Genomic DNA, 24,260 nt, shown 5'->3' on the forward strand with positions numbered 1-24,260 from the left:
CTTAATCAATACATCCTATCAGAACTATTTCTATGCATGCTACCCTCCCAAAAGTTAGCCCTTCCTCACACTTGAAACCTTTGAAAATCTTGTTTACTGGTTCAGATAAGTAATTACACTGCTTTTAAAAGTCAAAAATTAATCACCCCTACCCAGTCGTTCTTTGTTATCCCACTATCACAACCACTCGCTAAACACTCGGGGACATTTAGTGAGGTCAATCAACCTAAAAACCCACACGTCTTTGGGATGTGGGAGGTAAACCGGAGCACCCAGGGAAAACCAACGCGATCCGTGGGAGAACGTGCAAACTTCACACAGACAGCAGCCGAGGTCAGGATCGAAACTGGTTCTCTGGCGCTACGAGGCAGCAGCTCCACCAGCTGAGCCACTGAATCCTTCCTCTCAAAACACTAGCCTCAGGATCCTTGTAACCTGCCTCTGCATTTGATAATCTGCTGCATTGCAGAAGTGCATAGGAGCTCTCCGGCTGAAGCGTGGAACCTTAAAGGGCCTGTCCCACTTACACGACCTTTACAGGCGACTGACTGCCTGCACCCGTTATAGGTCGCCAAAATTTTCAACATGTTGAAAATTCAGCGGCAACCAGAAAGACGCTACGACTCTTTGGAGACCTCTCACGACCATACAGGCAACCCCTGGCGACATGTCGCGGGTAACCTCTCACGACCATACAGGCAACCCCTGGCGACATGTCGCGGGTAACCTCCCACGACCATACAGCCTGTAAGGTCGTGGGAGGTCTCCTATGGTCGTGAGAGGTCTCCAAAGAGTCGTAGCATCTTTCTGGTCACCGTTGAATTTTCAACATGTTGAAAATTTCGGCGACCTATCACAGCTGCTGACAATCGCCTGTAAAGGTCGCGTAAGTGGGACAGGCCCTTAAATCTTTGATCAATGCAACTTATGCGTTTATGTCTGGAAGGGGCATTTGGCTGCAATGGAGGGCTTGATGGAGAGCATTCATTCCATTCCAAGTACTTACCTGGAATCCTCCTGCCACAAATTGACCTTTGCACAAAAAGGCTGCCTTCTGTTCTAAAGCGTAAATTATACTAATGTTTCGACACCTGTTGCTCGTCATAACACCATATTCTAAACAACACGGTCATTGTTTACCCCTTATCACACAGCAATTCAGCATTTTGAAAGGAATCAAATACTCGAACAATACTGAAATTCTGAATTACCTGTAAGTACTAGAACTTGGGGATTCAAGCTCAATAACATGAACCTCTTTTTCTTCGGCTGGGTATGAAGTTGTACAACCCTGTGCAGGTTGCATTTTTAAATAGGCTCCCAGATAATTCTGAGACAGAAAGTTTTTCTTTATTATGCACGTCGGTGACAATGCAGGATCTAGAAAAGTTAGAAACAGTGTCATGGTTTGTTCACAAACCAACATCGAAATATTGTCTTAAGATCTGTTCAGTTTAACTGTGGCAAACAAATATCTGAGGTGCTAATTTTACCAAACCTTATGATAATCAATATTATATGTAGAGATAATAAACAGCAAAACACTTTACAAAATGAAACCCCAGCTACCTGCAAGAACTAATTTCAAATAATTATACTAACATACCTATAACTAAATAACTGCCAATAATGAACAATTCACACTGATCATTACAGATAAGAGACAACTTACGGCAATCGCGATGTAAGAGGGACTCACCTTCACCCACTTTGATGTAAATATTATTCACCTTATTCAGTTCAGTAAAAGATGTTACGAACCCATATTTTCTCTGGGTCCACTGCAGTAAGTGTTTACTACCTTGAGGCAGTGAATGCTCTTCCAATGATTTTGATGAGGTAAAGTTTGCTGATGGAAACTGAACTGTAGAATTCGTAGACACCTAAAATTAAAAAGAATAAAAGCATTTTGTTAAACCCATTCATGTACTCAAAAAAATATTGCTTAATATTTGTCACTCCTGGGTGACATTTTATATTGCCGGGGCTCATTAGTTCTTATGTCAGAGGAAGTGCCTCTGAAAAAATGAGTCCAAATTCATGGTGCTAAGGCAGAGATAAATGTGTACGAATTGTACAATTCTGGGTTAAAAGCACAGTAAGTGAACACATCTACAGTCCAATAAATCTTAAATAGTGCCAATTAATCTTCCTGGCATTCAAAGCTAACGTATCAGTAAATTATTGTATCAGTAATCCTCTAGATTTTAATTAATGTTGGAGATTTAGACAGCAGCGTACCAAGATTGCTGTAAATTCAAATGCACGGGCCCAGGGGGATTCCGAATTAGTGCATGTGCAACAAACCGTGGCCTACAAAATCCAGGCTCAAATTCGATCTACTAAGAAGCCATGGCTATTGCCTCCATAACTTGAAAAGCTGAACTTGTTGAAACATAGTCTTTGAAATGTTTAAAGAGTTCTATAGGCAATAGTTCTGCAGTAATGCAGTAATGAATGATAATACTACTACAATGTTTACTATTGTTAAACATAACATCGATTAAAACTTGGCCCACAACTGGCTGTATTGTAGCCGGTCCAGTACATTTAGGGCTTGAGTGATAAATAATATGTGCCCAGTTACTTTCTGGTCTAGACAGTTTATGTGGAATTAATTTTGCTGCACAAAAACATACGACAATGTAGGAGGAGAATAACTTCCAACAGGATTTATTTCATATACTTATTACTTTATCTTAACCACCAATGCTCCAACCATAATGCAACATATTCTTTCCGACCTCCAGTGTCATAAGTAGGCTACTTTCACGGTACTGCATGTATTCCCTTCTAGTTTTCTGATACCTACATCCTACAGCACAAATTTAATGCAGATGGGTTGGAGTCTGACGCTCCACTGATTAGAGCCAAAAAGTTATAGAGACAGCCAGCTGTTCGACCTTTAGAAATAATCCTTTGGAATTTTTTTTTGTTAGTGCAATAAAACAAAGTAATAAATGCATGGTTTAGTTTAGCACCAAGTAAAAAAGCCATAATTAAGGCCCGTCTTGGTATCAACAACAACAATATGTATTTATTTAGTGCCTTTAGCATTTGGGAGTGTCCAGGAATGCAGAACATTAAGTCGCAGTGACCAAAAGCTTTGTGTGGGAGACTGTGGCTTAAAAAAAAACTCCAGTGACTAAACGTCAACGTAGAGTGGAGTGAAATAAGTCAGAATGCACAAAGGAACAGTATTGGGAATCAGTTACAGATGCGAGGGAGATACAGCACTGGAGTACGGGGAGAGCTGAAGTAACAGACAACCACCTGCTTTTGTGTGAACTTGCGACACAGGCAATTCAGAGGCCATTTGATTCAGACTCCCAAATGCATTTCATCACCCAGGCAGACCATGACTGACCTGTACCTGAACACACTGAACTGAGCAAAACATAAAGTGCTGGAGGACCTCAGAAGGTCAGACAGCATCTGTGGAGGGTACGAACAGACAAAGTTTCAGGTTGGGAACTTGCCTTACTTCATACAGCAAGGGTACAGGAAATTCAACTCGGCAAATCCCACACTGGGCATCAATCACATTGGACTCACTAAGTCCACACTGGGCATCGATCTCTGTTACCCCTCTTTCTCATCCACTTCTACATACCAAGGACAATTAACCTACAAGTCTTTAGGATGCGGAAGGAAACCGGAGCACCTGAAGGAAACGCAAACTCCACAGGGACAGCAAAATATATTTCTCAGCACAATATTTTACTACATTTGCACCCACTTTAACTTGGCATCATGTTCGGCATAAATATTGTGGGCCTAAAGAGCCATTCTGTGCTTTGCTGTTCTAAGTTCTGAAATAATTTTTTGTTCACAGCCATGTGATAAATTTGAAAATAGATAGTTCATTTGAGAATTATAAGCACAAGAATGAAGGCCAAATTCCATGTTTCAGGATTAAAGCATTACTTTGGCATTTAAATTGGAATGATTAAATTATTATTTTAGGGAAGTACTAATTGTATCATGCACATTTGATTGCTAAGGCAATCCTATTTGCATCCTCATGCTATTTAATATTGATAATGTTGATATGATAATAAAGCAATATTGTAACTTGTTTTTTAGAAACGGGACAGTTTTAATATCCAGAATGTTTAATTGGCCTGCTTGGAGATTATAAATGTAAATTAGAAATTCAGTAGAACTGGTGCATGTATGTGTCTTCCAAGAAAATGGGGAACAAATTGCCTTGGAGGATGAGAAGGTAATTCACAATTCATGCTGCCCCTGAAATTGGAGGTTTACGCTTCAATGTGGAAAAACAAAACAATTTTAAACACAGCGTGATAACTAATTTTGAATTACAGCACCACATTTTTCCATAATGACACACGATGGAAATATGGCGCAATGTAATTACAGGGTTTCTATGTATAAACAAATTTCCTGTGATTAACAACACTAAACTGCCTACAAACTTAAACTTCAAACTTATGAAAACATGATAAATCTAGGACAATTAGTTTCAGCTTCAACTTAGAAAAAAACATTATAAAGAATATGTTGATTGTAAAGCACCCCAATTTGCTTACAGGCACATCTGACATAATGATGAAAGGATGGTCAACAGTGAAGCAAGAAATGAGATGGGCCGCAGACCCCCCCCATCAATTATGTCTTGGGGCCAAAATAATCGGCCTCCAAAAACCATAACCATCTTCCTTTGTATGAAACAGGATTCAGGCAGCAGAGTTTTCCCCTTGATTGACATTAAGCCCACTCTTCTTGATGCCAGTTTTGGCTGGACAAAAGGTTTGTGTCTTCCCTAGTGAAGACAGATCCAAAGTATCTGATCAACTGGTCTGTCAATTCCTTGTTCCCCATAATAAATTCACCCGTTTCTGTTTTCAAGACACCCACATTTGGCTTCACTATTTTTTTCCTCTTCACATACCTAAAGAAGCTTTTACTATCTTCCTTTATATTCTTGGCTAGTTTACCTTCGTACCTCATCGTTTCTCCCCATATTGCCTTTTTAGTTATCTTCTGAAGCTCTTTAAAAGTTTCCCAATCCTCTGGCTTCCTTTCTGGCTCATCTTTGCTACATTATACTTTTTCACTTTTATTTTTATACAGCCCTTGACTACCCTCGTCAGCCACGGTTGCCCCTTACTCTCCTTGGAATCTTTCTTCCTCTTTGGAATGAACTGATGCTGCACCTTTGTATTATTCCCAGAAATACCTGCCATTGTTGTTCCACCATCATCCCTGCTAGGGTCTCTATCCAGTCAACTTTGGCCAGCTCCTCCCTCGTGGCTCCATAGTCCCCTTTGCTCAACTGGAATACTGACACTTTGGATTTTCCCTCTCACTCTCAAATTGTTGATTAAAACTGATCATATTATGGTCACTACCTCCTAATGGCTCCTTTACCTCGAGTTCCCTCATCAAATCTGATGGTTCATTTCACAACACTAAATCCAGAATTGCCTTCTCCCTGGTAGGCTCCAGTAGAAGCTGCTCTAAGAATCTATCTTGGAGGCACTCCACAAACTCCCTTTCTTGGGTCCAGTACCAACCTGATTCTCTCAGTCTACCTGCATATTCCCAGACTGATGAAGGCCCAAGTATAGAATTCCCTGACTGATGAAAGCCCAAGTACTGAAAGTCCACTTGACCGCTCTATCAACCAACTACACAACTTTCAGGGAACTATGTACTTGTTTTCCTCGATCCTTTCAGTCTACAACACTCCCCAGGGCCTTATCCTTCACTGAAGGCCCTGGCCCTGTTTAATTTAAGTTTTACCAGGACCCCTTGCTACCACTCTGGCAAAATGATGCCCAAACAATCTCCCAGATGTACTAGTGGCCAGAGGACCTAGGGTGACGGAGGAACTGAAGGAAATTCACATTAGGCAGGAAATGGTGTTGGGTAGACTGATGGGACTACAGGTTGATACATCCCCACGGCCTGGCGGTCTGCATCCCAGGGTACTTAAGAAGGTGGCTCTAGAAATCGTGGATGCATTGGTGATCATTTTGCAATGTTCTATAGATTCAGGATCAGTTCCTGTGGATTGGAGGGAAGCTAATAGTATTCCACTCTTTAAGAAAGGAGGGAGAGAGAAAACAGGGAATTATAGACCAGTTAGCCTGAAATCAGCGGTGGGGAAGATGCTGGAGTCAATTATAAAAGATGAAATAGCGGCACATTTGGATACCAGTAACAGGATCGGTCCGAGTCATCTTGGATTTGCGAAGGGGAAATCATGTTTGACTAATCTTCTGGAATTCTCTGGGGATGTAACTAGGAAAATAGACAAGGGAGAGCCAGTGAACGTAGTGCACCTAGACTTTCAGAAATACTTTGATAAGTTTACACATAGGAGATTAGTGGGCAAAATTAGAACACATGGTATAGGGGGCGGGTATTGACATGGATAGAAAATTGGTTGGCAGCCAGGAAACAAAGATTAGGGATTAACGGGTCCCTTTCAGAATGGCAAGCAGTAACTAGTGGGTTACCGCAAGGCTTGGTGCTGGGACTGCAGCTATTTACAAAATACATTCATGATTAAGTTTAGATGAAGAGATTAAAAGTAACATTAGCAAATTTGCAGATGACACAAAGCTGGGTGGCAGCGTAAACTGGGAGGAAGATGCTATGAGGATGCAGGGTGCCTTGGACAGGTTGGGTGAGTGGGCAGATGCATGGGAGATGCATTTTAATACGGATAAATGTGAGGTTATCCACTTTGGTGGCAAGAACAGGAAGGCAGATTATTATCTGAATGGTGCCAAGTCAGGAAAAGGGGAAGTGCAAGGAGATCTGGGTGCCCTTGTACATCAGCGACTGAAAGTAAGCAAGCAGGTACAGCAGGCAGTGAAGAAAGCTAATGGCATGTTGGCCTTCATAACAAGAGGAGTTGAGCATAGGAACAAAGAGGTCCTCCTGCTGTTGTACAAGGCCCTGGTGAGACCACACCTGGAGTATTGTGTGTAGTTTTGGTCTCCAAATTTGAGGAAGGACATTCTTGCTATTGAGGGAGTGCAGCGTAGGTTCACGAGGTTTATTCCCAGGATGGCTGGACTGTCATATGTTGAAAGAATGGAACGACTGGGCTTGTACACACTGGAATTTAGAAGGATGAGAGGGCATCTTATTGAAACATAAGATTATAAAGGGATTGGATACGCTAGAGGCAGGAATCATCTTCCCGATGTTGGGGGAGAGTAGAACTAGGGGTTACAGTTTAAGAGTAAGGGGTAGGCAATTTAGAACGGATATGAGGAAAGTCATTTTCAACAAGAGAGTTGTGAATCTGTGGAATTCTCAGCCTCAGAAGGTAGTGGGGGCTGATTCTCTGGATGCTTTCAAGAGCGAGTTGGATAGAACTCTTAAAGATAGCGGAGTCAAGTGATATGGGAAGGCAGGAACGGGATACTGATTGCGGATGATCACAGTGATAGTGGGGCTGACTCGAAGGATTGAATGTTCCTACTGCTGCACCTACTGTCTATTGTTTATAATAGTCTATTGACTACTGCTGCACCTATTGTCTATTGTTTATAATAGGTATAAAATATAGAAACAAAATGCTGGACAGTAAGTCAGCGGGACAGGCAGCATATCTGGAGAGAAAAGAAATGGGTGGCAGCTCTCCAGAGATGCTGCCTGCCCCACCGAGCCTCTCCAGCATTTTGTGTCTATCTTAAAAACAGCATCTGCAGTTCCTTCCCACATGAATAAGTATAGAAGTTGGGACATTATGTTACAGTTGTACCAGACATTAGCAAGGATGCAGTTGAAGTACTGTGTTTAGTTTTGGTCACCCTGCTATGGGAAAGATGTCATTAAGCTGGAAAGAGTGTAGTAAAAATTTACAAGGATGTTGCCAGGAATCGAGGGCCTGAGCTACACGGAGAGTTTGGACAGGCTAGTTAGTATGTTATTGTGTGGAGCACAGGAGGCTGAGGAGTGATCTTGAGGAGTGAACAGCATACCACCATGACATCAACAGGTAGGACAAATGCACATAATCTTTTTCCTAGAATAGGGGTATAAAGAATTAGTGGGCCTAGGTTTAAGCTAAGAGGAAAGATTTAATAGGAATTGGGCAACTTTTTTTTGTTTATGGAAGTTGTGGGTATATAGAATGAGCTGCCAAAATAACTAGTTGATGCAGGTACTGTAACATTTAAAATGTATTTGGACAGGTACATGAATAGGATCGGTTAATGAGGAAATCCGCCAAACACAGGTAAATGGGACTAGTAGTGGCACCTTGGTTGGCATGGATGAGTTGGGCGAAACGGCCTGTTTGCATGCTGTATGGACAGTCACATGACATCTACCTTGGCCATTGCTGTAGTGTTGCTTATTGATAATTCATATATTGCAGATAATACACAAATGCAAGTCATTGACATTGGTCATGAAAATATTTCTCTCTCCAGGCCTATTAAAGTCTCAGATATGTGACTAATAGTTTATTTCTTTTTCATAGCTTAAACAATACCACTACTGTTACTATGTTAATGATTTTTTTATCTTTCTGGAAGAAAACAATTTCTTGGCAACATTGCTAGATTTTGCAAAGTCAAGATTTCTGATTTAATGTATGAAATAACCTTTTGGCAGCATTGTCATAGATGCTGAATCTTTTTTATGCTTGGCCCTTCTGATGCATTATATAAAAAACAGATATTTGTTACTTTGTGTATATTAACGAGATTACTTTTCTGCTCAAATGGATTGCCATTATATCTGCCATCAGAGTAAACCTTTTGAACTGTTTTGCTAATGCTAACATTATTGGCATAATATGTCGGTAAACAATGCTCAATTTTAAATTACAGATATGGCATGATCATCGGTTTTAACCACATTATAACAAGATGACTGAATAGGATAACAATTCATTGTTCAGTGAGAAGTACAGCTGCAAACAAAATTAGTAACATAAATTATGGGCAGATGTGTGTCAAAATCGTGCAATGGGCGCACAGATAAAATAAGCATATAGCCTGATATTGAATCTCTATGACACAGAAAGAGGTAAATAAGCCAATAGTCCAAAAAATATGCTGGAGTAACTCAGCAGGTCAGGCAGTATCATTAGAGGGAAATGGGTGATACTTTTCTTCAGGAGCAGGGGGCTGACGATGGAAAGGAGAGATAAGGGTAGGACAAAGCCTGGCAAGTGATAGGTGGAAGGTAGGCACAAAATGCTGGATGCTGCGGGCCAGGCAGCATCTCTTAAAATGCGTGTTTGTCGTTCTTTACAGCTGAAAACCTGCTGCGCAAATCACAAGGCATTGGGGAAAATCTGTAAATACTCATTTAAGTCATTGTCACAATGACTATTTTCATTATTTTATAAAAGAACATTATTTTCTTCATTTGCAAGGAATATTATTTCTTCCTCATGGAAGAATATTATTTTTATCTTATTATTTTCTGTGTTCCGTGCACAACAGTTTGCTGTTTAAAGAGTACGGCGTATAAAGATTAATTTGTTTTAAGTGGTATCATTTATTTAGCTGATAAACAGCATGTGCAAAGCAGACACTTGTTTGTGTAGGCATTTTACATAACTAGATTGCGTGTCTGAAATATAATACATTTAATATAAATTTTGACTCAGTTAGACAAATCTGTTATTCATTCTAAAACGACGCTGAAATGGTTCCAGCTCCTTCCAACCAGTCTGGAACACAAGTTTATGAGTTTAGCAAAGTAGTACTTCTCAGATAAAACTGGGGTTTAAAAAGAATCATTAAATCTTTACACAGGTAACTTATAAAATAATTGTTTCTATAGTATGATGTTTTATGGTGGAATTACATTTTTTATCTCTTTAAAATACAACTGGAAAGCTCACCTTTGATTTACTGATAAATGCTTTGCTGAAGAAAACAAACAACACTGGTGTTTCAGCAGGTTTTGTCATGCAGCCAAAAGTCTGGTGTGAAGAATCAGTGCTCAGAGGTTTAATGGTTTTAGACACACTTTAATGAAGGTCGACATTATGCAGTCTTATAACGAAAAAAACAACTAGATTTTGGCAAACTAAAAAGACCAGGGGAACATTTTAAAGCTGTGGATAATGAAAAGCCCATGCAGAACTCAGCAAGACATGGACAACAACCAAGCTCTGGCTGAAAATCAGCAAGTTATGTTCACACCATGCAAGTCCCAGGCACTGACCATTCCAAAGAACGTATAATCATCCATTACACATATAACTATTTGTATTATTATTGCTCATACTTCTCCCCCATTACAAATGGAAAGTCAACCAGCTACTTATTGTAGCAGATGCCAGGTTTTGGTATTCTGTCGTGGGTTAGTCATGTCCTGTCTCTGGAAAGCCTTTCCACCATCTGCAAAGCGTCTCAAGGATGTCTACTTTCCTGGATGGGAGGAGTTCCAACATGGATCCAGAAACTCAACACTATCCAGGGAACGGCATCTTAAAGATGTCCACCCGCTTGGATGGGAGCAGATCCACAAGACACAAGAAACTCAACACTCAGAACAAGGCATCTCACTCGACGGGCAATTTTATAATCTTGAAAATTAATTTCCCCCATCAGCAGAGAAACATGGCTACAGTGTACACTATGAGATGCACTGCACCAACTTGGCAATGCTTCTCTGACAGTATCCCCCAAACCCTCGGCCATCATTACCTGTAATAAAGGTAGAAACAAAGAACTGCAGGTGCTGGTTAATACACAAAAGGATGCAAAGTGCTGGAGTAACTCAGCAGGTCAGGTAGCATCTATGGAGAACACGGATTGGTATTGTTTCAGGTCGAGACCCTTCTTCAGACTGATTGTAGAGGGTAAAGAAGAAAGCTGGAAAGGGGAGAGGCAGGAGAAAGCGTGGCAGCTAATAGGTCGGCATAAGTGAGGGGTGGGGAGCGGTTTTCTAGGCAAATAGTTGGCATGGTATACTTGTCATGCACTGTCCTCGCTTGAGCAGGAAGTCATTGTTCTTCAATTGACACAGACTCACCGCACTGATTATTACCTACGCTAGTTGAACTGAAGCAAAGCATCACCTCTTCAAGTCCAATTAAGAATCAACAATAAATGTTGCTCTTGATCTTGGCCCCAGAGAATGATTTTATTTTCAAAACTGCGGATATTTCTTTTTAAAATGCAAGTATTCCATTGGAAAGTTGTTGCAAAAACAAATCACTGATCCTTAATATTAATTCAATTTCATTTCCTACTTGAAATTGTACTAAAATGTATATTGCTAAGTTTTCATATTGTGTCTGTTGTCCAATGTGTGTACCAATTATTAAGGGCATTGCTGCAATGGCATCAGTATGTTGAATTAAGATACTTCTGGATTCATTTTGTGTTAAATGTCATCAATCACAATATGCTTGGGCTCCTAACCTAGTAGTGCAAATTTCAATCAAAAGGGAGAATCAAAGAGTAAGTAATAACCTCTGTTGATATGTTAATTCACAATTTTTCAAAAGGAAATACTTCTATAATCCGTCTCTCAAATTGTCACATCAAACAGATTTTTTAAAATGTGCTTAATATTTTCTGTCCTTTCCATTGATGTTCTTCTTTGACAGTTTCATGGTGCCAATCCAAATGGTTATTCTTCATGCATTAACCTTGACAGTGTTAAGTACACATTATAAGCAAGGCAAGTTCAGCCCGAGTGGGAGCAGGCAAATTGATAAAAATCATCGTTTAGATAATGCCGAAAGCTGAGCAACGCAGCCTCAATAACATTTAACTGCAAGGTGTATCAGCTCATCACAGCGTCAATTTGTTATGTATGATATAAAACCACAACAACTGATTGCACTTCCAGAAAACAAACAGTAAAACAGTAGAAAGTAGGTGATGGTGTCAAGTTAGAAATCACCCATGATTATAGATAATATTTTTGAAGTATTGCAGACAAAAAGCAGAAGCTGAAAACAATGTATTATACAATGAAGGGTACAGAAGCAGCACAGAAAAGTGCATGGCTGCAAAAATATGATTCAATCAGCTCTTGACTCTTGACCGAGTGGTCTTACATTTTGAGACCTGAATGATTGGGAAAAGGTTTAAAAGGAATCCAACGGGGCTGCTTTTTCATGTAGAAGATGGTGTATATTTTAATGCTAGGAGCATTGTAAGAAAGGTGGATGAACTTAGAGCCTGGATTGACACCTGGAAGTATGATGTTGTGGCGATCAGTGAAACATGGTTGCAGGAGGGCTGTGATTGGAAACTAAATATTCCAGGATTTCGTTGCTTCAGTTGTGATAGAATTAGTGGGGCAAGAGGTGGAGGTGTTGCATTGCTTATCAGGGAAGATATTACAGCAGTGCTTTGGCAGGATAGATTAGAGGGCTCGTCTAGGGAGGCTATTTGGGTGGAACTGAGAAATAAGAAAGGGGTAGCAACACTTATAGAGGTGTATTATAGACCGCCAAATGGGGAGCGAGAATTGGAAGAGCAAATGTGTAAGGAGATTGCAGATATTAGTAGTAAGCACAGGGTAGTGATTGTGGGAGATTTCAATTTTCCACACATAGACTGGGAAACACATTCTGTAAATGGGCTGGATGGGTTGGAGTTTGTAAAATGTGTGCAGGATATTTTTTTTGCAGCAATACATAGAAGTACCTACTGGAGAAGGGGCGGTGCTGGACCTCCTGTTAGGAAATGAGACGGGTCAGGTGGCAGAGGTATGCGTTGGGGAACAGTTTGGGACCAGTGATCACAATACCATTAGTTTCAATATAATTATGGAGAGGGTCAGAACTGGACCTAGGGTTGAGATTTTTGATTGGAGAAAGGCTAACTTTGAGGAGATGCGAAAGGATTTAAAAGGAGTAAATTGGGACAGTTTGTTTTATGGGAAAGATGTGGAAGAGAAATGGAGTACATTTAAAGGTGAAATTTAAAGGAGTACAGAATCTTTATGTCCCTGTTCGGTTGAAAGGAAATAATAGAAATTGGAAAGAGCCATGGTTTTCAAGGGAAATTGGACACGGTTCAGAAAAAGAGGGAGATCTACAATAATTATAGGCAGCATGGAGTAAATGAGGTGCTTGAGGAGTATAAAGAATGTAAAAAGAATCTTAAGAAAGAAATTAGAAAAGCTAAAAGAAGATACGAGGTTGCTTTGGCAAGTAAGGTGAAAGAAAATCCAAAGGGTTTCTACAGCTATATTAATAGCAAAAGGATAACGAGGGATAAAATTGGTCCATTAGAGAGTCAGAGTGGACAGCTATCTGCAGAGCCAAAAGAGATGGGGGAGATATTGAACAATTTCTTTTCTTCGGTATTCACCAAGGAGAAGGATATTGAATTATGTGAGGTAAGGGAAACAAGTAGAGTAGCTATGGAAACTATGAGATTCAAAGAAGAGGAAGTACTGACACTTTTGAGAAATATAAAAGTGGATAAGTCTCCAGGTCCGGACAGGATATTCCCTCGGACATTGAGGGAAGTTAGTGTAGAAATAGCAGGGGCTATGACAGAAATATTTCAAATGTCATTAGAAACGGGAATAGTACCGGAGAAATGGCGTACTGCGCATGTTGTTCCATTGTTTAAAATGGGGTCTAAGAGTAAACCTAGCAATTATAGACCTGTTAGTTTGACGTCAGTGGTGGGAAAATTAATGGAAAGGCTACTTAGAGATCATATATATAAGCATCTGGATAAACAGGGTCTGATTAGGAACAGTCAATATGGATTTGTGCCTGGAAGGTCATGTTTGACTAATCTTCTTGAATTTTTTGAAGAGGTTACTCGGGAAATTGATGAGGGTAAAGCAGTGGATGTTGTATATATGGACTTCAGTAAGGCCTTTGACAAGGTTCCTCATGGAAGGTTGGTTAAGAAGGTTCAATGGTTGGGTATTAATGGTGGAGTAGCAAGATGGATTCAACAGTGGCTGAATGGGAGATGCCAGAGAGTAATGGTGGATGGTTGTTTGTCAGGTTGGAGGCCAGTGACTAGTGGGGTGCCACAGGGATCTGTGTTGGGTCCACTGTTGTTTGTCATGTACATCAATGATCTGGATGATGGTGTGGTAAATTGGATTAGTAAGTATGCAGATGATACTAAGATAGGTGGGGTTGTGGATAATGAAGTAGATTTTCAAAGTCTACAGAGAGATTTATGCCAGTTGGAAGAGTGGGCTGAAAGATGGCAGATGGAGTTTAATGCTGATAAGTGTGAGGTGCTACATCTTGGCAGGACAAATCAAAATAGGACGTACATGGTAAATGGTAGGGAATTGAAGAATGTAGGTGAACAGAGGGATCTGGGAATAACTGTGCACAGTTCCCTGAAAGTGGAATCTCATGTAGATAGGGTGGTAAAGAAAGCTTTTGGTGTGCTGGCCTTTATAAATCAGAGCATTGAGTATAGAAGTTGGGATGTAATGTTAAAATTGTACAAGGCATTGGTGAGGCCAATTCTGGAGTATGGTGTACAATTTTGGTTGCCTAATTATAGGAAGGATGTCAACAAAATAGAGAGAGTACAGAGGAGATTTACTAGAATGTTGCCTGGGTTTCAGCAACTAAGTTACAGAGAAAGGTTGAACAAGTTAGGGCTTTATTCTTTGGAGCACAGAAGGTTAAGGGGGGACTTGATAGAGTTCTTTAAAATGATGAGAGAGATAGACAGAGTTGATGTGGATAAGCTTTTCCCATTGAGAGTAGGGAAGATTCAAACAAGAGGACATGACTTGAGAATTAAGGGGACAGACGTTTAGGGGTAACATGAGGGGGAACTTCTTTACTCAGAGAGTGGTATGAGCTTCCAATGACGGTGGTGGAGGCAGGTTCGTTTTTATCATTTAAAAATAAATTGGATAGTTATATGGACGGGAAAGGAATGGAGGGTTATGGTCTGAGTGCAGGTATATGGGACTAGGGGAGAATACGTGTTCGGCACGGACTAGAAGGGTCGAGATGGCCTGTTTCCGTGCTGTAATTGTTATATGGTTATATGGTATATGGAACACGCTGCCAGAGGAAGTGGTTGAGATAAGTACTATAACAACATTTAAAAGACATTGGGACATGTGGTCAGTTCGGAAAGGTTTAGAGGGAGTGACTGTTCCACACATTCAGCACCCTTTGCATCAAACAAGATACCTATTCTATATGATCAGATCAAGAGTCAATTTAATTGTCAAGAGTCAATTTAATTGTCATTTGGACCCCTAGAGGTCCAAACGAAATGCCGTTTCTGCAGCCATACATTACACACAAATAGACCCAGACACAACATAATTACATTTTACATAAACATCCATCACATAGCTGTGATGGAAGGCCAAAAAAAAAACTTATCTCTCCATATCAAGGAAGACACAGAAGAGGCAGTACTTGTTGTATTGCATTCTTGGATGATCTTAACAGAAATTTTGATCAATAACTACTGATATTTGGACGGGTAGCTTAGTAAACTATTTTTCAGGTTTCTTGGAGAGGTTAGGTATAAGGTAGTTATTTACAAGGAAAGGAAAGGATAGTCATAAATGCCACATCAACCCAATATCCAAGAAGTTTTCCAGTATTTCTACAAAAATGACAGCAAAGATGCCATCTGTTTTTTGAATGCCAAGTAACTAGTTGGCGAGGAGTCTAATTCTGGAACTGTCTGGATCACGACTCTTATTGAGTTGATGTAGTGAGAAAGGTTCTATTTGGAAATTTTCCGTGTTTATTGAAAGGCTCAAAAGTCTGAAAACATAGTCTATTACATAGTTTTACTGGCTGCTTTCTGCATGTTCCCATCTGCTGTTGTCTGGAAAGGGTAGAGATACAGTCCATCGGGTTCAGGTGTGCATCATCTCACTTTAAAGAAATCTAAAGAAGGGCTAAAACGAGCACTACAGTGACGCAGCCATACAGTTGACGCCTTACAGCACCAGAGACCTGGGTTGGATCTTGACTACGCGTGCTGTTTGTACGAAGCTTGTACATTCTCCCAGTGACCATGTGGGCTTTCTTTGGGTGCTCCAGTTTCCTACCTCGCTCCAAAGATGTGCATGTTTGTAGGTTAATTGGTTTCGGTAAAATTGTAAATTGTCCCTAGTGTGTAGGATAGTGCTAGTGCACGGGGATCGTTAATTGGCGCGTACTCAGTGGTATTCCTGCGCTCTCTCTCTCTCTAAAGCCTAAAAAGTCTAAAGACTGGAAATGAAGGCAGATATCCTGCACTGGAATAACATGGTCACTGTCTGGAACCTTACTTTGTGGCTCTTACATGAGCGCAGCTAAAAGAACCAGTCTTTTACTTCTGTGATTCCACACCAGTCCTTTGGGCAAACTGCCCAAAAGATTGTGGGCAATGTGTCTGCCTTAACCTTCCTTTCCGAGAACCCTTCTCTTGTGCGTACAATTTTGCATCAATAGAAACGTTTCCAACATTGGTTTAATCAAATTAAATCCACATACAAAGAATATAGACATTTAGTTGTTGAATAAATTAACCTGCACCTGATTCTAATTGCTTGCATGCAGAGATATGTGTGTGCATGTATGCATGAGATTATTGCTGTGATGCATGGTTTGCAAAATTAGCAAACTGATAAAAGTAAAATATGTGTGAATGTCCATGTATGTCAACTGAGAACCTCGGAATAATGTTAAAAATGTTCCTTATCAACTGAATTTATTTTATAATGTAGACAATGCAAAGCATTTAATGCAAAATAGTGGTCTTATTTTTATTTCTGAACTCTTTTCCTTCTTGATCTCCAAATAACTACTTACCAACACATGAAAGTCAAATGTCTGCAATTCAATGTCAAATCGAGAAAACTTATGTCCTTTCAGTACTGATGCCATTTAAAATGTACTTAGTTGAAGCTGCTCACTTGAACATAGATCTGCTATATTTGTTTATCTCTCCATAAAATGAGGCTGAATAACGAAAGGTCACTTTTTCTACTTTTGGCGTCCAATTTCAGCATCTATCACTGCGAGGCAGAGAATGAAGTTTATTATAGTCTCACAAACATCTGGAAGTGCACCTACTCAATTTGGCTAAGTTGGTAGCATTTTTGTTTCTTGAAGTCATAAAGTTGCATTTTCCAGTCTTGGTTGTGGACATCGTCTAGACATATACTTTGTGCTGTACCAATTTTGCGCAGACATTACAGATCCTAAAACGACTATTTTTAAAAAAGTGATCTACTTATCACTTCAATAATGCTTTTCTCTTGAACACCAAAAAACAGATTGACTACTCAAATGTTATCTCATTACATCTTTGTTTGCAAAAGAAAAAATGATCGAAATCTTTGTTTGCAAAATAAAAATTTGCACGCACAGAAAGCACATTTCAAAACACCTTTGTAGATATGAATTGTGTTTAAACATTCCGAGTAATAAGGTGATATATAAATTATTTTTCATTGACTACATATTTTTAACTTTAAATTTTAATAATTCTGGTGGGTCAATAATTTTGTCTCTAAAACTTTATCATTTTAAAATCTTGCACCTGGCAATAGGTTTCGGCCCGAAACGTTGCCCATTTCCTTCGCTCCATAGATGCTGCTGCACCCGCTGAGTTTCTCCAGCTTTTTTGTGTAACCTAGTGTATTAATCTGTATTGGCTCCAGAATCCAATGACAGATGCTCACTCTCCAAAGAATGCCTCACAAGTATACTATCCAAAAACATCCATGAATCGAAACTGTCTTCCCTGAAGATCTATTAATTCTGTTTTAAACATTAAAAAATCTTGGACCTAGCCTTGAGATCAATAAATAATAGGGTGAAGGATTGGATTCTCTCAAGTATATTTTACTTGTTCAAGGAGAAAGCATTATTATTACTGAACTAAGCTACACCTTGGGCTTATATTTTTGAGGTTTTTGAAATAGTTTAAAGTTAATAGTCAAATAAATAAAAAATATTATAGCAGGTAAAATTCAAACAACCTTGCGGAGGGATAAAGAAATGTGGGAAGCCAACTTTGTCTACACTACTATTTGAAAAACAACAGGGACAATTTACTTTTTGTTTCGATCAATAGTTTGGAATTTTGCATTGGAAAGAACTTAAAAATCAGAGTCCAACTGCCCAAAGATGACAGATCACGATGGGCAAGCCCCTACCATCACACCTGCTAAAAAAGCTGATCTGAACAACAGTCAAAAAATATTTCCTTAACCACACAAAAAAAATGTATGGCTACTCTAAATTAAGGTCCCCATTTCTTTAAAAGAATGTTCAAAAATATTTAGAAAAGTATTAACATGTTTTTAATTAACTCTCCTGTATTACATTTGCGTGTTTTCTTCCTGAAACATGTTTACATGAAACTGATGTGCCGACTAAATTACTCAATTAATTCAACTTACATGGAACAAACGTTGTACTCCTGGTGCCAATTGCTTTGCCTTTATAATCCAAACCACAGGTCTTGGGGAATTCAGCACAAATACCAAAGGCTTTTGATGGATGTCAATGGAGAAAATGGGTCTTAAATTCAGTGTCACCTTTTGGGAAGAGCAAAAAAACATCCGTTATTATTTATTATAGTCAAAATCTGCTTTAAAATTCTTACATAACATTCAGTTATCGCATTGTTTGATAATAATTTTTACTGATCAACTCAAAATTATCAAGGATGTCAGGATGTAAAACAAGTCACCGCTCTATTTATCTGTTCACTGTTAAAAGGGATATATTGTTCATTAGTGAACCAGATATTCCTAGCGCAAGTACATAAGCTGGAACACATAATGTACATGCAAATCAGCTCAGAAAATGCAGCAAAAAGCATTAAGAGAAAGGCAATCATTTTTTGTAACTTGCAACTGAATCATCCTACCAGTGCTAAACTACTATCTTTGGTGACCCTCAGACTATCCTTGATCGGACTTTGCTGGCTTTACCCAGCACCAAACGTTATTCCCTTATGTATCTTTACACTGTAAATGGTTCGATTGTAATCATGTATTATCTTTCTGCTGCCTGGATAGCACATAACAAAAACTTTTCACCGTACCACAGTACATGTGATAATAAACTAAACTGCATTTGTCAAGTATTAACATAGTTGTCGCCAGTTACAATAGTTTATCCCAGTCAATTCTACAATGTTTTCTTCACTAACTGTTTGTGACAGAATAGTGTATTCACCCACAACTGGTTGATTTTATCTTTCAGTTAACATCTGAGACTCATTTATCTCTATCCGTGATTATCATCCTGCCCCATGAGAGGAACAGGCCCACCAGAGGTGGTAAAAAATAGTTGTAAGATTGTAGCAACGTGAGTTCTCAGTTTGCTCCAGACTTCAAAGTCTCAAGACATTAGGTCAAACAAAAACAAAGAACTCCTTTCAAACAAAAACAAAGAACTTCGATCAGTCTGAAGAAGGGGTTCGGCCCGAAACGTCGCCTATTTTCTTCGCTCCATAGATGCTGCTGCACCCGCTGAGTTTCTCCAGCAATTTTGTGGATCAGTCTGAAGAAGGGTTTCGGCCCGAAACATCGCCTATTTTCTTCGCTCCATAGATGCTGCTGCACCTGCTGAGTTTCTCCAGCAATTTTGTGTACCTTCGATCTTCCAGCATCTGCAGTTCCTTCTTGAACACAAAGAACTCCTGCTGTTATCACTATTACCTACTTACAACTGACGTATCAGTATTTTCCCTTGCTGAACAATTTTAGAAGCAGATTGTACAAAAGGTGGGAGATTTCATTGCCCATAACAGTGATTGCTGAGTGGCACAACTATTGCCCAAACTGTTAAGATTGCTCAGGAGGATCTGGGTCCGCACACAGTCACGACAAAATCAATATTGTCCTTGCCGAGCTACCTGTGGATATGCACCTGCCCATGGCAGCATTGGTAGAAGTGAACGCAAGGTCCAGCCTTCATTATAGTTGACATCTTCCATGGTATAATGGGGATTAAATCTAGGAACTAAATAAGGCTAATTTGTAAAAACCTAAAGCTGGTAAAAATACACCAGCCTGAGAGAAAATACAGTTTAATGAAATACACTTTTGCTATTGTTACTATGTACTGGACATTGACACAATAGCAGTAACAACAACATTGTATTCGATCACAATATGTAGTCTCACTGCCGAACATATCTTTACCACAGCTATCTGTGACCAACGTTGTATCACAGGGATGATGCCAGGACCCTTGTGTTTCCTGCACATTGACGCCTTGGATGTAAACATAAGGGGCAAGATTTGTGTGTTTGATATCTACTGTAAAACTCATTGCCAGATGATGGAATCAAATATATAATTTTACATTTAAGAGGCATTTGGCCAAGCACTTGAATAGGCAAGGCACAGAAGAGACTGAGCTAGTGCAGGCTAATGGGATGGGTAAAAGACATGAACATCGTGGGCTGATGAAACTTTTTCTGTGCGATCCAGCCCATGACTTTATGACCAGGGACCAATCCAATCCAATTGCAAAGAACTTGGAATAACTGAAGAAAGGTGCCGTCGTATCTGACAACATCCACCCTGAGCAACAGAAGCAACATACAACAACAGGGTTATCCCACTACATCCCGGCCATGTGCTTCAAGACTCATCATGTATTAACTCGTCGCTGATTAATCTGTGCCTTTCTAGAAGAAGGTTTATACGGTCCCTACCAATTCATCTTTTCCTCTTTTCTTTTACATCAATAAAATATTAATAGACCACAAATTTTCTGGCACCTCTCCAATTGCCAGGCAAATTGTAAAAATATAGGAGCACCATTTTTTTTCTCATTTGTTTTAACAACCAGGAATATTTCATCTGGGCCTGGCAATTTATCCATTGTAAAACATGCTAAATAAACCCGTCAATGTTTTCCCTTTACTATGTCTAATCTGGCTAGCATTTCACACTTTCCCCTTTAACGACAGCACTGGCACTACTCCCTTTTTGTGAAGATAACTGCAAGATTTGCAATAGGAACCTTTCACATCAGGTTCAACAGGTGGTTTACGTGTCTTAGAAGGGTCCCGACCTGAAACGTCACCTATCCAAGTTTTCCAGAGATGCTGCCTGAATTGCTGAGTCACTCCAGCAATTTGTGTCTTTTTTGTAAACCAAAATCTGCAGTTCTTTGAATGGCCTGGGTCCTCAAGAGGCCCTACTCATTCCTTAGTAACCCCTTTTTTTTTTACTTCTAAAACATCTTTGGATTTTCTTTGCTATTACACAACAGCATTGCTTATTTATTTTCTTTATTTTCCTAATCTCACTTCCAATTTCATTTCTACTTTTGCAATACACATCTACGCTTTCTGCTGCATTAATTGTTATTCCAATGCGAATCATGAGGCGCTGCAGGTATCTTAGAAAGAAAGTTGAGAATCTACTAGTTTAGTTTAGAGATACCTCAGAGACAGGCCCTTCACTCTGTGCCAACCTTCGATTTCTCATACACTAGTTCTATGTTAATCCAGTTTTGCACCCTACACACAAGGAGTTATTTACAGAAGCTAATTAACCTACAAGCCAGCATGTCTTTGGAGTGTGCGAGGAAATTGGAGCACCCTTAGGAAATCAACATGGTCACAGGGAGAACGTACAAACACCACACAGACAGCACTCAAAGTCAGGATCAAACCCTGTAAGGCAGCAACTCTCCCGTTGCTGTGCTGCCCTCTTAACATGAAGCAATTCTGTTTCAAACATGTCATATGACATAATTTATGAAAGGTTACCAGTTTTATCAAAGTGCAATAACTATTATGTGTGTCAGGGACAAAATCCAAGTTATAGTATGAGTAGTTTAAATCAGTCAAGTCGTGAACTTCGGATAAAATGATGAAAATGTTCTATATAGTGGTGCTGGTCATCTGGCACAGCCTCTATTGCTCTGCTGCTTTTAATGCTCAAACCTTTCCCAAAGGGAACTGACTGAAAGGCCCCATTCATTCAGGCAACATCCATCTTCTCAGATAGCCATACCCGCTGCCAGTTAAATAATCAGAGAGTATAACGCACTGCAAATTAAGGGCCACAGTGATACCAAATTCTGCATTACTTTCATCCATATTGCACTCTCCTAAATTAACATGAAAAAAATGCTATCTTAACCATTTTGATCATCTTGGAAAAATATTTACTTCACTGTGTTTGACAACAGGAAAAACAGCATTCCTGATTTTATCTGATGTAGCTTTCCACTCAAATCTACATAAAGCATTAACAATAGTGCCATTCATGAATGGATATGTTACAATTTTCTGCAAACTCAACATACATTCTGTTTGTCTATTCTACTCAGATAATGGCAACAAAATCTGAAGAAACTTTTCTTCAGCGGCTCCATTATAGACATACTTGATGTCAATAGGCCAAAGACAGCTGCACAAGTTTGTGTTTCCCAGGAGACGATGGTTTCACGGAAGGCTGAGAATTGCCACAGCAACCGACTATAAAAACAATTCTCTGATTCAGGCTTCCAGGTTCTGTTAAAGCAATTTGTATTGTATCACAAGACCAAAAGAGAAATGTTAAAAAATGATCAAAGTAAACAGCCATTAAAATGCTATTTTGTTTTTACCGCAAAGGTGACAAGTCACAACCTGGAATTGAGTTACAACAGATGAAAGGGAATGCAACCAATCCGTAAATTGATTGAGCGGTTTCTACTGGACGGGTCCAGCAATAAACCAGTTGGTTGATCATTCATAACAACTACTCCAAATTTACATTATTCCACTAGCATGGCAACGTACACTGAGTAATATCAAATTTCACTGTAACATAAGTGGTCTACACTTCCACAGCTGTTGTAAGCTGAACTACAAAAACTTATTTTCAGACAAATATTCCTCAGAAGTCATACGGAAGTAAAATGTTTTAGCTATGTGGTAATGATACAAAATAGCTGGCAAGTGAAAGAATAAGATATTGAAGCTCACACCAAATTGGCAAAATGGATTTTTCTAACAAATTAATACCATCATTAAAAGATTATCTGCCAAGTTTGATGATACCAACAAATTCATGGCTTATCAGAGATTGATATTATTAAGTACACATCATAAGAATTATATAATCTCACTAACATGTGTTTTTACTTGTTTTTCACCTGCAAATATCAGTTGGTGGCATGTTTGAAAGACAATACTTTCAGTCAAATATTGCCTACTACTGAAGCTATTTTTATAGTTTGTTTTTACTCTTTATAGTTTGTTATTATCCACAAGCACTGTGCCTGCTATCCCTCTTCGTTTCCTTATACCTTGCCAAGATAACTCTTCTCCAGCCAACTCCTGTTCCCTTCCAAAACTAGGCTTTGTTTCTAAATCTGGTCACAATTGGAATTCTCTGGATGGACAAAGTCAGGAATAGCACATTGGCATGAGGTTGCATTTATAACTGGATTTTCTTCTGTGGCTTTTTGTTTTTCCCCAAAAGAAAAAGCAACACAATGCCAATAATTGTGAATTAGCTAGCACAAAAATGGTCATGAACAAAGAATGAAGGAGATGGAACATCTGAAAACAGTTTATAAGGAGTTAAATACAAAGAATTGGAGTAACACCGAGAGGCAACATTTGTGGAGAGAATGGACGGGCAATGTATTGGGTGGGGACCCTTCTTCAGACACCTTGGTTTCCAATTTACCACTTGACTGCAAAATCTCCTTAAAATATGCCCACGTTTAAGAAATACTCTTCTCTCCAACAGTAGTTTTGCGAGGTCCTGTCTCACTGCTCCTCCACTGTGATCCTTGCTACTCCCCGACCATGTTCCGACCAGTCCGAAGAAGATTCAGATTCAGATTCAATTTTAATTGTCATTGTCAGTGTACAGTACAGAGACAACGAAATGCATTTAGCATCTCCCTTGAAGAGCGACATAGCAAACGATTTGAATTTAAAAAAAAAATAAGTGTTGGGGGGGGGGGGGGGGGGGGGGGGGGGGGGGGGGGGGGGGGGGGGTGGTGATTGGCAGTCACCGAGGTACGTTGTTGAGTAGAGTGACAGCCGCCGGAAAGAAGCTGTTCCTCGACCTGCTGGTTCGGCAACGGAGAGACCTGTAGCGCCTCCCGGATGGTAGGAGGGTAAACAGTCCATGGTTGGGGTGAGAGCAGTCCTTGGCGATGCTGAGCGCCCTCCGCAGACAGCGCTTGCTTTGGACAGACTCAATGGAGGGGAGCGTGGAACCGGTGATGCGTTGGGCAATTTTCACCACCCTCTGCAATGCCTTCCGGTCGGAGACAGAGCAGTTGCCATACCATACTGTGATGCAGTTGGTAAGGATGCTCTCGATGGTGCAGCGGTAGAAGTTCACCAGGA

At 39.8% G+C, this 24,260-nt stretch overlaps 1 protein-coding gene across 4 annotated transcripts in view; it reads right to left on the bottom strand.

Annotated features, from left to right (window-relative positions):
• Window positions 1-24,260, bottom strand: part of tgfbr3 (transforming growth factor, beta receptor III) — a 122,751-nt gene that overhangs the window by 43,931 nt on the left and 54,560 nt on the right. For all 4 annotated transcript variants that reach the window (XM_055641397.1, XM_055641398.1, XM_055641396.1 and 1 more), the window contains exons 4-6: window positions 18,334-18,471; window positions 1,700-1,883; window positions 1,212-1,380 (exon numbers count right to left, since the gene is read on the bottom strand). In XM_055641397.1, coding sequence (XP_055497372.1) covers window positions 1,212-1,380; window positions 1,700-1,883; window positions 18,334-18,471 — 491 coding nt within the window. The remainder of the gene's footprint in view (window positions 1-1,211; window positions 1,381-1,699; window positions 1,884-18,333; window positions 18,472-24,260) is intronic.

Source organism: Leucoraja erinacea, chromosome 10, assembly GCF_028641065.1.
Source record: "Leucoraja erinacea ecotype New England chromosome 10, Leri_hhj_1, whole genome shotgun sequence".
NCBI lineage: Eukaryota > Metazoa > Chordata > Chondrichthyes > Rajiformes > Rajidae > Leucoraja > Leucoraja erinaceus.